Consider the following 16,252-nt stretch of genomic DNA (forward strand, 5'->3'; position numbering starts at 1 on the left):
TATTGCGCTGATATACCATTCGTTGCTGTTGACATCAGCATAGTATAACGACTGGGCCATTGTTGGTCGCGATGCTTTTGCAGAATTCTACATGAACACTTCGACCCGCCTGCTGCCCTCCCTGGTTCAGTGCTGCGCTCGCTGTAGCGCGCTGCTAGACGATACGGCACAAGAGACTGATCTACAAACTGAGACATGCGATACTTCTGCACAAGGCTGTCAGGTTTGTACACTACTACTTCGTCAAATGCGTTGCAACGGGCACAGCGTGGGTAATGCAGATATCAAAGTAAGGCGACAAGGCGCAGCATTACGGGAAGAAGCGACAGGGGTATGTATACGACTTTGTCGTGATATAGGTTCGTCCTTGACTCCTCATTTACAATTCAGAAATGATACTCATGCATATATCCAACACAGCAAACCCAGATCAACCCTCAAGCCGGACTCCACTTGGCCTGCCAATTCTCCCAAGAGCAGACGACTGTCCGGATTTTGGGCTGCTGCGCGCATGGCTTAACTGGTGTGACGATAAACACAAGTGCAAAAAGGACCAATCTAATGGCAACGTGCCGTTGCCAACACGGCTTCTCTACGTCGGCGCGATGGACGACCCAAGTTATAATCCAGATTTCTTACGTCTTGATCTTGGCTCACAGATCCAAGCTGGGAGTAGGTACATGGCCTTGTCGCATCGGTGGGGTAAGCCGTCAGAAGAAGAGAAAAACAAGTTCTGCACATCTCAGCGCAACATTAACAAACGACTGAAAGGATTCAGTCTATGTGACCTGCAAAAGACTTTCCAGGATGCTGTCGAAGCGACGCGCCAGCTGCGCATTCCGTATCTATGGATCGATTCTCTCTGTATCATTCAAGTTGGAGATGGCGGCGAAGACTGGCGTCGCGAATCTCAGCAAATGGAAAGGACCTTTTCAGCCGCTTACTGCACAATTGCTGCGACTTCAGCTACCGACTGGAGCAAAGGGTTTCTGGAGCGAGCTTGGACTACCGAATCTCTGTACGTTGAGAGTGCTGCGGGCCAGCAGGTCTATGTCAGCACAGACATTGATGACTTTGACATTGATGTGGGGGGTGCAGAGCTCAACAGGCGAGCATGGGTGATGCAGGAAAGTGTGCTGGCACGACGAACGCTTCATTTCACCGCCAAGCAAATTTACTTTGAATGTGGCGAAGGTGTCTACTGCGAGAACCTTGTCAAGCTAGAATGGTAAGTACCAAGCGATATCTTGGCTAACAAGGCGCTGACTATATCTCTTTAGTCAGCCATACCAGAGGAAAGACTTTACGCTTGATCCAAACTTCCCAAGACGGCTCCTCTATGCAGGTCGCAGAAAGACTGCAGAGTTCATTCGCTTGCTTATTGAGGACTACTCAAAGCGGGCACTTACAAAGCAAACTGACAGATGTGTTGCAATGTCTGGGTTGCATACTCGTATCGCTCGCATGATTGGCTGTGATGGCAGATATGGTACTTTGGAGGCATACCTTCACAGAAACCTCCTCTGGTACGCGTCTGATCGCAAGCTGCAGAAGATAGAGCATGATAGCTATGTGCCATCGTGGTCATGGATGGCATACAACGGAGGCGTTCGCTTCCAGGACGAGGAGGAGCTACGTTTCAGCCACGTGCGATGGATTACAAATCTCCGCTTCGATGAGCATTGCGATTATGCACTGATCGCCGACGTAGGAAAGTTCCAGGATTGCACGATAGAATCAGAGGGGAGTCGTTATGCTGTTCTCGATCTTTCCAAGACAAACAGAGGATGGATCCTGTACGATATCGAGGACGGTAAGAACCTTCTCGAGGAACACTGCGTTGTTGTGGGAAGCACAGAGAACATCGAGGACTACTACATACTACTCGTTAGACCCACTGCTGTGGACGGCGAGTATGAGCGAGTTGGGATGGGGAAGGTGTCAAAGAACTGTCTCGTGAGAACCCGGGCCGATGTGCGAGTGGTATGAATCCATCGCGTTCAGAAACCATGGGGGAACAGGTTGATGTTGATTCAGGCGTATATTTGGATTTCACATTCGCTCTTACGCTTGAGTTTTGTCTACGCTTCGTCTGCCTTGAGATTATTTCATTGCACATAAAACAAACTTTGAGGGTTGCTTTGTACGACATCCTGCTGGGTAACAACGTGAAAGGATTTGCAGACACCTTTTTTTTGGAAACTTCAAGGACAAGATCAGTGCCAACTCAATTAGTGGCGCAGCAATTGTAAACTACGAGTTGTGTATGCGAAAATTGGTACATTGTGAAGCAAGCGGAACGGCAGGACAGCAGGCGAGTGTCAGGTGACCTTGAGCAGCACAGGGTGGGGCCAAGAAACCTGCACAGGTGGCTGGTGGTAATCAGACGCTTCCAGAAACCAGCCATCCTGCGCCACAGCTCTAGAGACATCTAAGCACGCTACTGCATGCCAAGAGCAGCTAGAGCTCTGTGCCCTGTTAGATAGGTTTTGACAATCTTGAGACTGCCAGAACATGAGATGGTACAATTGATCTTGTTTCGCTTTCGAACACGCTGTGATTCTCTCGCTGTAGCAAACACGCTTCATGCTGCCAGACTTGGCCCAGCTCCAAGGTCTGAAAACGCCGTTGTGCGCCAAGTAAAAACCGCCTACCATGCCCGCATCGCCACGAGACTCAAAAGTCGTTGTCGGCGTCCATGTCTTCGTCTCCCGCTTCGATGAACACGAGCCTCGTGCCTTCGCCGGCGGTCTGCCAGACCTGTGCATGCCCGTTAGCGCGTGTAGCGTGACGCCAGGATGGGTGGGACTTACATCGAGCATCGAGTACTCGTCGACGGCCTGCTCGAACTGGTCCGCGGTGAAGCCCTTGGCCAGCACGCGTTCGCGGACGCGGCGAAGATCCAGCTCGCCTCGTGTTCCGTCGCCGAGGGCCGCGGCTCCGCTGGCCTCCATAGACTTGATGAGGTGGTAGATGTTGCTGCTCGGAGTGCGGTCGTCCCGGCGATTCTCGTCCACGTACAGGCTGGCTTTGCTGACTTCGGTCAGACGGAGCGCCTCGTCGACGTCCTCGGAAATGACCTCGTCCGCGAATCGCAGACGGGCCAGGGCCTGCGCGAGACGCAGGATGCCAAGCAGCGTGCGGGGCGATGTGTGTGTGAAAGCCTTCTTTGAGCCTTCGTCTCGCTTCTGCTGCTGGCGCATGCGAACGTACGCGCCAACCATGTAATCCGAGACGGGCTTTGGCACCGTGGGCCGGTACGAGCGGGCGCGGGCAACCCACTGCCGGACCTCGGCAGGGCTGAACACGACGCCTCCAGCAGCCTCGGGGTGAGCGTTGTGCATGTGGACGTAGGCGACGTGGCGCGCCAGCTCCTCGTCCGAGTCTCGCGAAGGGGTATCTAGAATAAGGAAGAGTACGTCGAAGCGGGACAGGAGCGCAGCGGGGAGGTTGATGTTCTCGACCGGGGAGATGCGAGGGTTGTAGCGGCCGTAGAGGGGGTTGGCGGCGGCGAGGATCGATGTGCGAGCGTTGAGCGTGGTGGTGATGCCGGCCTTGCTGATGGAGATGGTCTGCTGCTCCATGACCTCGTGAATGGCGGTCCGGTCGCTGTCGTCCATCTTGTCGAACTCGTCGATGCAGCACATGCCGTTGTCGGCCAAGACAAGAGCGCCGCCTTCGAGGACCATTTCGTCAGTGACAGGATCGCGCATCACGGCAGCCGTCAGCCCCACGCCGCTGCTACCGCGGCCGGTCGTGTAGACGCCACGGGGGGCCACCTTGGTGATGTACTTGAGAAGTTGCGACTTGGCGACACCAGGGTCGCCCATCAGGCAGACGTTGATGTCGCCACGGATGCGCATCCCGTCCTTGACCTCCTTTGTGACGCCTCCAATGAGCTGCAAAAGGAGCGCCTTCTTCACGTCGACGTGACCAAAGATCTCGGGGGCAATCGAGCGCGAGAGGTACTCGTACAGCTGGCCGGACCTCTCGAGCTCCTTCATCCTCTTCAGCGTGGGCTGCGCAAGGACCATGTCGTCGTAGGCCTTTTTGTGCTGCACCACCTGCTGGGCCTCGAGGTACGTGTCTGTGAGCAGTCCAGCGCGCATGGCCTTGAAGCCTGTGTAGGGGGTGGGAAGGAAGATGCCAGCGACGTCGACGACGTCGCCGGGGTTGACGCTGCGCACGAGGGCACCGTGGCAGTGGATGGTGAGCTGGCGAGGAATGTGCCCAACGGGAACCTGGTCGGCCATCTCCTGGATCTTGACTTCCTGGAAGGGGAGGAACTTGGAGGCCCGCGTCGACAGGAACAGCTGGCCCTTGGTCTTGTTGTTCTTGCAGTCGACCGACGGGCACTCGACGAGCGGCGTAAACTGCTTTGTGCTGACGGGCTGGAAGACTTCGCTGCCGCAGCGGTCGCACGAGTAGGCGTTGACGAGCACGGCAGGCTTGACGTCGGACACCCTGGTCGCAATACCGCGCACGGTGATGAGCTGGCCCAGGTGCTCGCCCTTGACGTTGCGCACGGCGAGAGCCTTGGCGGGGCGCTGGCTGCTGGACGCGGATGCCGTCCTGGGCGCCAGGTTGAGCGTGTACCGTCGAGTCAAGGCCGCGGGGAAGATGGACTCTGGCTCGGCTTGCGCGCTGTCCTCGACGCCCTGCAGCTCTTGTATCCTCTCGTTGCGCTTCGACCGCTGTGTCATGATGACGTCGAGGACATTGTCCTTGAAGCTGTGGGGTGTCAGTACCACGGCTGGCGCTGTGTGCTACGGCTCGTACTTGATCTCGCGCGTGGGCGGCGGCAGGCACTTGTCGACGGCTCGGGACAGGATCTCGAGGTAGTGGTGGGCGTTGCGCTCAATCGACTCGACGAGCCTGTAGTTGGTCTCGTCGTCCACGGTGGCCCGCTCGTACTGCGGGCATGGGTCAGCGCTGCCCACGTCCCCCGGCACACGGGTCTACGTACGGCGTCGACGTCGTTTAGCTCGATGAGTATGTCGCTGCGCACGCGGTTCGCGACGTCCTGCAGCATGTCCATGTACTTGCTCTTGGACCGGCGGGCGCGCTGCGACGGGGCCGGGCCGTCCGAGTCGTCGGCCATGTCGCACTCGTCGTCGTTGGCATTGCCGCCGAGGGTCAGGCGCTCCAATTGCTCTTCGGCGGCGGTCGACGACGACTTGAAGTGCTTCAGGAAGTCGACAAAGGCAGCTGTGCACGTTCAGCCAGGGCCCGCTATGTGTTGCGCGGTGTTGCGCATTGTTGCACTGTGTTGCGCATTGCTGTGCATTGCTGCGCATTGCTGCGCTGTGCTGCGCTGTGCTGCGCTGTGTTTGCCGTGTTTGCGCCGTGTTTGCGCCGTGTTTGCGCCGTGTCTGCGGGTCTACGCACCTTCCTGCTCCTCGTAGTTGACGAGTGCCTTCTCGGTAAGCAGCGCCATTGCGTCTCGGGGTGTTTGCGGGAGAGAGGCGTCGGGTCGGATGCGGGCGAGTGGCCGCGTCGAGTGTGGAGTGTGGAGCGTGTCGCGGGGAGGGAGTCGAGAATTCGCGAAGCGCGTTGCTGCACGCCAACGCCAGCGCGCCCGCGTCGCGCAGGGCAGCCCCGTCCCGCCCGGGCGCCATTGGCCGGCGCTGCTCGCTTGACCAGCGTCAATGTAGCCTCGGCTGGTGGGAGCTCATGCGTCGGGCTCTGCATACATACATGTCGAGCCGACGCTGTGCTTCTGACGCTTCACGCCCTCGCCCTCCTCGCCCTCCTGTCGACCTCTCGACCTCCTGTCGACTTCCTCCCCACCTCTCGACCTCCTCCCGACCTGTCGACCTCCGCCCCCGCCCATGATGCCGCCGAAGAAGCCGGCGGGCAGCATTGTCCAGGCCGAGGTCGCCCTGCACCAGTCGCTGAAGAACTGCCTCGTCAACCTCCCGGCCTCGCTCGTCTCGGTGCTCGTGAACGCGAACGCGGTACGCAGTCTCCTGCCATTGCGCCTCGACCGCACTGACTCACGTGATTCAGGTCGCGCAGAATGTCGTCGTCGAGCTCTCCTACCGCCAGCCGCCGCCGTCGGGCGCCTCGGATGCGCGCAGCGCCTCTCCGCCAAAGTCCGTCTTCGTCGGATGGACGGGCATGCAGAGCAAGCGCAGGCTCGCCGCCGTCGTCGATGGGACTGGCTTGCGGAACAGCCCGGCGGCCAGCCAGCAAGACGTCGCTGCCGTCGAGGTCGACGCCGCTTTTGCCCGCCTCATCGGCCTGGACGAGGGACAAAAGGTCGGCGTTCAGCTGCACCTCGACCCCCCGCAGGCCCACACCATCAACATTGAGCCGCTGACACCCGTCGACTGGGAGATGATTGAGCTGCACGCCCAGTTCCTCGAGCTCAACTTCCTCTCGCAGATCCGCGCCCTGCCCAACCCCCAGGCGCAGACGCCGCACCCGGTGACGCTCCATCTCTCGCCGACCACGACGGCAAACATCGTCGTCACCTCGCTCGCGCCTGCGCCGCCCGCAGCCTCGCTGTTTGCCAAGATCTCGCCCGACGCCGAGGTCGTCGTCGCCCCCAAGACACGCCAGAAGCCAGATCGCAGCTCGGCGAACCGAGAGAGCCGAAGCGTCGGCGCTGCCTCTCGGAAGAGCGGGAAGAGCGCCGCGAGCACAGTGCGCCGCCGGAGCGGCCGCGACCAGGCGCCGAGCAAAGGCGCCGTCTTCCTCAGAGGAGTGGACCGCAGTGTGGCTCAGGACTGGTTCGACGAGGACGAGGACGAGGGCGCCGGCGCCGCGGGCCTCGCGATCTGGGTCGACAAGCATCTTCTTCTCACAAACGCACTCAGGGGGGCAACATGGGTCTCGGTGGCTGTCGTCAAGCCCGCTGGACTGCAGGAGCCTGTGGACATGTCGAAAGAGCACCCCCAAGACAAGGTCGCTGCCCGCGTCGTTGCAAGGATAGCCGCCTGGGAAGACGCCCCAGACAGCCGCCACGTGGCGCTCTCCACTGATCTGTGCAGAGTCCTCGGCTGTGAAGGCTTCGTGGGCGGCCTGGTCCGTATCGAAGGCGCACCCAGTCAGACCCCGAAGCCGTCGGCCATCAAGCCCACGAATCCAGCCTCGAGAGAGTCGAAAGACCCCGTCGTCAAGTCGCTCAAGGTCTTGCCATTCTCTGCAGCTGCGTCGCAGAGCAACGCAAACCTGAGGTTCGGCGCTGAGTCGAAGCAGGAGCAGGAGGCTGCCATACAAAGGCTGAAGACCATGTACGGCAAGAAGAACGGCCTCTTGGACGGCCCAGTCACAGACGGCATGGTTCTGCCTCGAGGGGCAGACTCGGAATCCACCTGGCAAGGAGGCATCGTCCGGTTCGAGCCACCTCAGCCGTCGAGCGGAACATCGTGGGTGCTCTTCCCGGAACGTAAGCCTGCCATTGAGCTGGGAGCCGAGGTTGCGCCACCGTCGAGCTGGGCCAGAGGCTGGCAGCAGGGCGACCCGTTGCCGAGCACTCGTCCAGAACTGGTTGGCATCGATGCTCTCGTCGGCCAGTTGCGCTCGCACCTCACTCACAGCTCATCGGTCCTGCTCAGTGGTGGGCTCGGGGCTGGCAAGTCGCAATGCGCCCAGCTGCTTGCGCACCAGCTGCGCACAGAGTATCTGTTCAACACCACCTACTTCCCTTGCCGCAAGCTCGTGACAGACGACACACGAGTCGCAACCATCAAGGAGACACTGGAGAGGCTCTTCGCGACAGCCGCGTGGAGTGCACGCTCGGGCGGCAACTCTGTGGTCATCCTGGATGATCTAGACAAGCTCTGTCCGGTCGAGACGGAGCTTCAAGTGGGCAACGAGAACGGCCGCAGCCGGCACGTCAGCGAGAGCATCGTCTCCCTCGTGAGGAAGTACTGCTCGATCGACTCTGGCGTTGTTGTGCTTGCCACGGCACAGGGCAAGGAGGCGCTCAACAACGTCATCGTAGGCGGCCACATTGTCCGCGAGATGGTCAGCCTGAAGGCGCCGAACAAAGATGGCAGACGAAAGGTGCTTGAGAAGCTCGCCTTCAAGGACGCTCGGCCTCAGTCATCCGCGCCCCTAACGAACGGACACGCCTTCCCGCCGTCGCCGTCGAACAGCAGACCGAGCACATCGCACCGCAGCCACTCTAGCGATGGCGGCGACCAGCACGGCCAGTCCAACGACCAACACGGCCAGTCCAACGACTTTGGCTTCGTCGTTGATGCCAGCATCGACTTCCTCGATCTGGCCGGACAGACTGACGGCTACATGCCCGGCGATCTCGTCCTCCTCACTTCGCGAGCCCGCAACGAAGCGCTCATCCGCTCCGTCAACGACACGGGAAACACGGTCACTCTGACGAGAAACGACTACGCGTCAGCCATCAGAGGCTTCACTCCCGCCTCCCTCCGAAACGTCACCCTGCAATCCTCGACGACCAAGTGGGACTCGATCGGCGGCCTGACGGCAACACGCCAGATCCTCCTCGAAACCCTCCAGTACCCAACGACCTACGCCCCCATCTTCGCCCAATGCCCGCTCCGCCTGCGCTCCGGCCTGCTCCTCTACGGGTTCCCCGGCTGCGGCAAGACGCTCCTCGCCTCGGCCGTCGCGGGCGAATGCGGTCTGAACTTCATCTCGGTCAAGGGCCCCGAGATCCTGAACAAATACATTGGCGCGTCGGAGAAGTCGGTGCGCGACCTCTTCGAGCGCGCCGAGGCAGCGCGGCCCTGCGTGCTGTTCTTCGACGAATTCGACTCGATCGCGCCCAAGCGCGGGCACGACTCGACGGGCGTCACGGACCGCGTCGTCAACCAGCTGCTCACGCAGATGGACGGCGCCGAGGGCCTGAGCGGCGTCTACGTGCTCGCCGCCACCTCGCGCCCGGACCTGATCGACCCTGCGCTGCTGCGCCCAGGCCGGCTGGACAAGAGCCTGCTGTGCGACATGCCCGACGTCGAGGAGCGCATCGACATCCTGCGCGCCGTGACGCGCAAACTGCACCTCGCGCCCTCCATCCTCGGCACGGCGCCGTCCGGCCAGAACCTCCGCGAGATTGCGCAAGCCACCGACGGCTACTCGGGCGCCGACCTGCAGGCCGTCGTGTACAACGCGCAGCTCGAGGCCATCCACGACGTGCTAGGCGACACGGACCTGAGCGCCCCCGCGCCGGGGTCCAAGGGCGAGGCCAATACCGATAAGGGAATACCGGACTTCACATACTTCCGCTACGACGACACCGCGCCCTCCAACCCCACAGAACGCGCCCTCATCGCCCAGAAAATAAGCGCCCTGCACTCCCTCCGCCGCGCCCGCAAAGCACTCACCCGGCCCCCGCCCTCCTCTTCATCCAATCCCCTGTCCACCATCCCGGACACCGACGCCGACGCCGACGCCGATGCCGCCGCCGCAGACAGGAAAGAACCGCAGATCCAATGGCGACACATTGCGCGCTCGCTCGCCGCGGGACGTAGCAGCATCAGCGCGCAGGAGCGGGTGCGGTTGGCGCGTATTTACAGGGAGTTTGTCGAGGGCCGGGACGGGAATCTGCCGTCTGGGCAGGGGGGGAGTGAGATTGGGGGGAGGTCGAGTTTGATGTAGAGCTTGCATGGAGAATGCGGAGGGCGTGTGTAAAGTGTGGTGTAATGGATATTGATGGAGTGTGGTGTATTGGATATTGATGGAGTGTGGTGTATTGAATATTGATGGAGTGTGGTGTAATGGATATTGATGGAGTGTGGTGTATTGGATATTGATGGGAGTGTTTGTGGGATATTGACGGAGTGTTTGTGGGATATTGACGGAGTGTTTGTGGGATGTGTTTGTATGTATATGGAATCAAGGAAGATGTCATTGCACATGCAGCATATGGCGTTGTAACCGCCACGGACAAAGTGATGCGCAGATGATGCGCAGATGCAGATGCAATGCAGAAGACATATTTCCAAGCACACCCACACGCTACCTGTCTTCGCCACGAATCAAGCTCAATTCGCACGCCCCACCGCTGTGCCACATCACTGCAATACACTCCACGCCCCTTCCACTAGCGTTCCTCTCCGCGCATCTACTTCGACACAGCAGCCTTGGCCTTATCCGCAATGCTCTCCACCTTCCCCCCAACCTCGCCAGCAAGCGCCTTCGCGTCTTTCCCGCCAAAGTGGAAGTAGTTGAGGTACCGGTACCCCTGAACAAGCTGGGAACTGAGGTTAATTGCATGGCATCCGAACAACAAATAATTCGCGGGCGAGACGGCGAGCGCGTAGCGCATGAAAGTCGCGGAGTAGAGGGTTAGGGCGCCGGTCATGCGGCCTGAGATACTGTGGGTTGGTTAGTACAGTACAGTACAGGGGTCATGTGAGAGAGAATGAGAAGAGGGCGGGTGTGAGGAGAGGGTGGGCGGGAAAGGCAAGCGTACATCTCCGGGTCTTTGCTCATATCCGCGATAGCAGCAATCGGGATACCGAAGTTGCTAACAGGGCCCCAGAAATCTGCCTTTGTCAGCTTCAATTCCACTCCATCCCCATCTTCTAGCATGCCGCCGGACCCGGAATCAGCTTCCAATCCCCCGGCATCCATCAATGCCGTCTCCTCTATTCGCAAGCTGGGGACGTCGGAAGCGGGCACGTACGGGTCGAGCACACGTAGTCGGTGTACTTGTTTGAGCGGATCTTCGCATTGAGGGCTTTGATTGCGGCGGCCATGGCGGGCGGTGTGTACGGCGAGGTCGACGGGCGAGAGGTGTTGCGCGTTGGTCCTGGGTGGAGCTCGGAGCCGCAATCTTTGGTCGTGAGATGCCCGTGGATCCGTGCTTGGCGCGGCCGCCGCTGCGGACGACCGCTTTTCGGAGTGTCACGTGCGCATGTCGGCCTGGAGTTATCAATGACATTCAACGCGTGTGCTAGATTTTGAAGAGGCAGTGAGATGGAGTACATCTTTGGTATTGTAGGTCATGCGCCCGACATGTAGCGGCTTCTAGATAGAACATCCAAACGGATCGCTTTTGAGTCTGCATCACCCTTCCAAACAGCTCCAACACACCCATCATGCGCCTGGGATCTGCTGCACCTGGTCGCAGCCATCACATTTGACTACCCCCAACTCATTTCACGTCCTTCGTACGCCGGCGCGCATGCTGCTCTTCCCAGATCCATCGTGCAGCGCAGAGTGAGGCGGATCGCTGAGAAAGAAACTCGGTTTTGTGGGCTTCCTACACTTCTATCGTCCACCAAAGCCGGGAGGGCCACCGCGTCCCTGGAAGCCAGGTGGGCCGCCGAAGCCTGGAGGCCCGCCGAATCCAGGAGGTCCGCCGGCAGGAGGGAATCCAGCTGTGAGATGTTAGCTATTCTTGCTCTGACAAAAGCTTGTGCACAGCTTACGCGGTCCGCCTGGGGGTCCTCCACGTCCACCAAAACCAGGAGGTGGTCCTCCAAAGCCTGGTGGGCCACCGAAGCCTGGGGGTCCGCCGAAACCAGCACCGGGTCCTCCAGCGCCAGGAGCAGGTCCAGTCAGACCAACTGGCAGGCCACGTCCTGCGGGGCGTGCGACACCAGGTCCAGCAGCCAGAGTCGCAGCAGTCGAAGGTCCGCCGGAGGCTCCTCCCAGTCGCGCAGCAGGGTCGGCAGGCGGCGGTCCATCCACGGACAGCGAGATGACGTGCGCGCCGCGAATGATGGTGAGTCCAATGGCGCGTCGCTCCTCAGTCTCGGTGACCTGCTGGGTTGCGCCGGGCGCGGCCTTTCCCCTTCGTCGTGTGCGTCGGAACTCTTCTGTGTCGGCGAGGACGAGGTTCATGTGCTATAAAATCGATTAGGAGAGTCTCTGTGAAGCGACCAGACAACATGCCTTGTCGAATGCGAGCATCTGCCCGACCATCTGCCTGCCGTCTTGAAGTGTCACCTTCATGCGGTAGTTGATCTGCGCATCGTGAGTTCGCGTGACTTGGAGCGGATTAGAGGGCGCTTACTAGGTTTTGCTGCATCAAAGCACGTCAGTCAGTTTCTATACGCGTCTTCTCTCAGGTCCAGGATTCGAGCGTCCAGGCGGAAGAACTTACCATCTTGCCCTGTCTGTTGGCGGCGGCCATGATTGTTGTTGCGCGTCCGAGGACGACTTGAGTCTCAAAAAATAGGTGACCGAGTGTATCTGCGCAACCCCTTCCTACGTGTGTCGGTGGGGTGGATCAACGATGTTCGAGCTCGAACATCAACGACGTGCAGCTCAAAGTTGCAGAGGCCGCACGGACTGCGCCAATCCGGCTAGCGCACAGCAAGCATGACAGGAGTGGACCGCTAAGCGAGGAAGCTGCAACCCACGGCTGAAATTCAACATCGCAGTTTCCTTTCCGACAGGCTTCTCGACAGCATCGCCAACTAACACCCGCAGCAGTCACCATGGTATGCGCCCGCCCACGACAGCAGCACCGCAATCGAATGCTAACCGTCATGTCAGTCCGACTCCAAGGCCTCCAACCCCATGCGGGAGCTTCGCATCCAGAAGCTCGTCCTCAACATCTCCGTCGGCGAGTCTGGTGACAGGCTCACTCGTGCCGCCAAGGTGCTCGAGCAGCTGTCCGGTCAGACTCCCGTCTACTCCAAGGCCCGCTACACCGTCCGTACCTTCGGTATCCGCCGTAACGAGAAGATCGCCGTCCACGTCACCGTCCGTGGCCCCAAGGCCGAGGAGATCCTCGAGCGCGGCCTCAAGGTCAAGGAGTACGAGCTCCGCAAGCGCAACTTCTCCGAGTCCGGCAACTTCGGTTTCGGTATCTCCGAGCACATCGACTTGGGCATCAAGTACGACCCCAGCATTGGGTATGTTAAAGTCGTCGAACGAAGGAAAGAAAAGACGTTCGCTAACACGGCGCAGTATCTACGGCATGGACTTCTACGTCTGCATGACCCGCCCCGGTGAGCGCGTCGCCAAGCGCAGGCGCTGCCAGAGCAAGATCGGTGCCTCGCACAAGGTCAACCAGCAGGAGACCGTCAAGTGGTACAAGAACCGCTTCGAGGGCATTGTCCGATAAGCGTGTCGACTAGGGCGAAGAGCGTACGAAATGAAGATTCTGAACGATTCACCAGCATATTCCGTCTCGGAGGGTTTGGTCCTGCGGAGTCCCGGAGTGTACTTAAAAGAGCAAGCATTGAACTTGCAAGTTCAGGCCTATCAATGGAGCTGACCTCGTCTCGAACGAGCGGGTCTTCGATCACATTACAATGGAGGCTTCACTTGGGTGATGTTCCGCATAACCATTGGTGATCATTTCACGATGCCCTTGTCCTCTGCATGTGCTGTGTTTGTCTCGGTGCGACTGACATGATCGACCAGAACCCTACAGCCCGTCTATCCGTCTATATACCCAGGCAATATACTAATTGCCATACGTCAGCAGCGCGCTGTCTCTGCTGATCTAGTGACGCACCATGTCAATCTGATGTACACTAATGGTAGGTATGACTATCGCTGGCACAGAGTCACAATCTTTGATCAGTCTGTTCAATCTACGCCATGATCACGAAAGCTGAGGGCACCAGTCTGTTACCTAGCGAATGTGATCGGGCCATATGACCTTACGATCACTGTTTTCGATTTCGTATGCTATAGATAGGAAAGAAGCACAAGTCATTGCTATCGACCGTCATCTCTTTGGTATAAGTTAAATAGTATTTGACGCCTGACAAGATGGCCATGTATCGAGATGCCCTGTGGCACCGCGCCTTCCTCACGAACGCGCAAGCCTCCTGCCCTCATCCGCAGCCTAGCGCCGCCCAACATTAGGTCCTCGTTACGTCCACAGCCATTGTCCAGCAGCATCCGCACATGCACTTGCTAGGTGTCTCTACGAGCAGATCTGCCTCTCAGCTGTCGATACCGAAATTGCGAGGAGCACACCCATGTCGAGCAACAATGAAGTACAAGCATGGTAAGTTGGCTCACCCCGCTCACAAGATCCGGATAGCCATCATAGAGCCTGTTGCTCTTATCGATTCGATCGTCGTACGCTACATCTGTAGAAGACTCAAAGTGTGCACTTGTAGTCCTAGTAGTGCACGCGGTGCTGACGCGGGTATAAGATGACGGCCCTTCTTACGTAGCCCTTTATTTGTCGGAGTGAGCTCAGGTCAGACGTCCGGGACTATTCTGATAACAAAGAACCTGGATACTGCCCTTGGACCCCTTCGCTACGGGTCGACGCACTGTGCATCAACCAAATGGACATTGAAGAGAAGGGCGTCCAAGTCCTCAATATGGGAATCATCTTTTCAAAAATACTACGCGTGATATCCTGGCTGGGCCCTGAGGAAGCTGATAGCAATGAAGCAGTAACACTACTGCAGAAGGTGGCCCACGAGATCCATGTAGCTTGGCACACTTTCAAGATATGGCCGCGAATCCAGGATGAGCCAGGAACCCTGAACCTCTTCGCTCGCTGGATATTCGAAGGATGAAAAGAGCAGTCTTCGAGACTGATAGAAATAAGGGGCGGTCTGAGGCGGTCTGCTGAGGAATATCAGTCGGTCTACGGCATGCTGATGCGCCCCTATTTTCGAAGAGCTTGGATCGTGCAAGAAATTTGGCGTGCACAACGCGTTCTCTTCCAGTATGGCTCCACGATTCTAGCAGAGGACGATTTCTGGAAGGCGGTCTATTGCTTAAGCCAGAAGAGTGGACCGAGGACCTCCACGCCTCAATACTGGCGGTAAGCACTAAAAGACTTCTTGAAGCTCGCATACCTCAGAGCTCGGGAGGAGATAGCATCGTTCGTCGGCCTTCGCCGGTATGCGGGCGGTGCCTTGTGTCGCGACCCTCGTGACAAAATATACTCGACACTGGGTTTCATGGATCCGCTAGTACAAGATCTTCAGACACAGCCAACATATACAGGCAAGGTAGAAGATTTATGCATGGCTGTAGCGCAGCGTATATATACGGCGGGTCCTTGTCTGGATTTGCTTGAAGCCTGTGAGCTTTCATCCAGATCACTAAACCTACCGTCGTGGGTCCCTGACTGATCTTGCCCATTGGTTTGCGAGGAATATCTTCCATCGAGGCAGAGCGCCCGTGCATGGATTGCAAGTCAACCAAGCTTCCATCAAATGGGCTTGCGCTGTAACGTGTTGGGGATGTCTATCGCCCAAGTCACGGAGCAGGACTCACTGAGTAGAGAGACACCAACTACCACCGGAGAGGTTTTTAAATTCACCAGGAACGCAAGACCGTCTGTGCAGAGCTCTGCCCACTTATACACGACGGGGGCCAAGCTTTGCTTGAAGCATACTGCCGCACTCTCATCGCAGATGATTTCCGAGACAACCATCAACTACACCTTGCAGACTGTGGCCTCTCAGACCTGGAATAAAGTCTGGCACTGCTGAGATTAGCCTAGACCCAGCAAACAAGCGACACAGAATAGGAAGACGCGGTGGACATTCCAAGAAGCTATTTCCACACCGTACATAGAGCCACCAAGAATCGGCGAATCTTTAGGACAAGCCATGGTCACGTCGGCCTTGCGCCTCTCGAAACCAGAGTCGGACTGCACATGCAAGATGCCACTCTCGCATGAGCCAAATGCCAGTCCCAGGTCTCAGGACCAGTATAATATCATGGTCTGCAAGGAATCCATGAGCGTGATGCTCACAAGCAGAACGTCGTTGCTGGACTCCATCGGTCGAGACTAGAACGAGTCTGTATGTCTGTGCGTGAATCCTTACAGACCTCTACAGAATTACTTTTGTGCCGCCAGCCGTCTCTGACCGGGAAATCGCTGCATCCCGCGGCGTGCCCGTCGAACAACCCCAACCTCTTCTGCGACCGCCTCTCGACAACCCCTACTTTCCCACCCAGCCACCGGGCCTCACGAATAGTCCACTGTCCACGCGCTGTGGCACCTGTATGACGCAACGCACACTGCCTCGCACGCCGAGCGGGTGGCACAGGGGGCACGAGAAGCACCGGGCGCTTACAGGATTTCGAACACGGGCGCCACCATCTCCACTGAAGCCGTTGAGCGGCGAGACGCCGTGGCGACGCATCATGGACCAGTGGTGAGGTCATTTGTACTTCACGATTGCTGGAGAGTAGGAGGCGGCGGTTGTAATACTTTGATTTGTCTCAGACATGCATTCTGTCTTTGCACACTGCATACTATCACTCAATCACATGCCTAGTGATCGACATAAACTCAAACGCAAAGGTATCTCGCGGAGATTTTCAAGGAACAACGACAAAAGGGAAGTTGCGTCCCAACACCTCATATATCCAA

General features: G+C 58.3%; 5 protein-coding genes across 5 annotated transcripts; 2 read left to right on the forward strand and 3 right to left on the reverse strand.

The window, feature by feature from the left end:
* Nucleotides 1-2,676: 2,676 nt before the first annotated feature.
* M421DRAFT_91410 (DNA replication licensing factor CDC47) lies at nucleotides 2,677-5,437 on the reverse strand (the record flags this gene model as incomplete). The annotated part of the gene is made up of 5 exons (XM_033597943.1): nucleotides 2,677-2,760; nucleotides 2,814-4,731; nucleotides 4,780-4,913; nucleotides 4,955-5,208; nucleotides 5,389-5,437. The coding sequence occupies 5 exons, from the start codon at nucleotides 5,435-5,437 to the stop codon at nucleotides 2,677-2,679; spliced, it is 2,439 nt and encodes an 812-aa protein (XP_033449800.1).
* Nucleotides 5,438-5,725: 288 nt separating this feature from the next.
* Nucleotides 5,726-9,740, forward strand: M421DRAFT_123730 (AAA-domain-containing protein). The gene is made up of 2 exons (XM_033587313.1): nucleotides 5,726-5,957; nucleotides 6,010-9,740. The coding sequence occupies exons 1-2, from the start codon at nucleotides 5,832-5,834 to the stop codon at nucleotides 9,586-9,588; spliced, it is 3,705 nt and encodes a 1,234-aa protein (XP_033449801.1). The 5' UTR covers nucleotides 5,726-5,831; the 3' UTR covers nucleotides 9,589-9,740.
* A 314-nt stretch (nucleotides 9,741-10,054) lies between these two features.
* M421DRAFT_4023 (UPF0041 domain-containing protein) lies at nucleotides 10,055-10,691 on the reverse strand (the record flags this gene model as incomplete). The annotated part of the gene is made up of 3 exons (XM_033590236.1): nucleotides 10,055-10,307; nucleotides 10,406-10,478; nucleotides 10,619-10,691. 3 exons carry the CDS (start codon nucleotides 10,689-10,691, stop codon nucleotides 10,055-10,057), a joined length of 399 nt encoding a protein of 132 aa, XP_033449802.1.
* Nucleotides 10,692-11,311: 620 nt separating this feature from the next.
* M421DRAFT_419349 (uncharacterized protein) lies at nucleotides 11,312-11,884 on the reverse strand (the record flags this gene model as incomplete). The annotated part of the gene is made up of 1 exon (XM_033592080.1): nucleotides 11,312-11,884. A coding segment is annotated over exon 1 (452 nt), but the record flags the coding sequence as incomplete, so codon positions are not given.
* Nucleotides 11,885-12,175: 291 nt separating this feature from the next.
* On the forward strand, nucleotides 12,176-13,012 carry M421DRAFT_4025 (60S ribosomal protein L11; the record flags this gene model as incomplete). Its single annotated transcript, XM_033590239.1, has 4 exons — nucleotides 12,176-12,200; nucleotides 12,373-12,383; nucleotides 12,439-12,800; nucleotides 12,856-13,012. 4 exons carry the CDS (start codon nucleotides 12,176-12,178, stop codon nucleotides 13,010-13,012), a joined length of 555 nt encoding a protein of 184 aa, XP_033449804.1.
* Between the last annotated feature and the right edge of the window lie 3,240 nt (nucleotides 13,013-16,252).

Source organism: Didymella exigua, assembly GCF_010094145.1.
Source record: "Didymella exigua CBS 183.55 unplaced genomic scaffold M421scaffold_10, whole genome shotgun sequence".
In the NCBI taxonomy this organism is placed as follows: domain Eukaryota; kingdom Fungi; phylum Ascomycota; class Dothideomycetes; order Pleosporales; family Didymellaceae; genus Didymella; species Didymella exigua.

Bases quoted from the DNA above. Each gene is read 5' to 3' on its own strand.
- M421DRAFT_123730 (XM_033587313.1), top strand. From the start codon at position 5,832: ATGATGCCGCCGAAGAAGCCGGCGGGCAGCATTGTCCAGGCCGAGGTC. The intron at 5,958-6,009 runs GTACGCAGTCTC...CACGTGATTCAG, and splicing joins TGCTCGTGAACGCGAACGCG to GTCGCGCAGAATGTCGTCGT.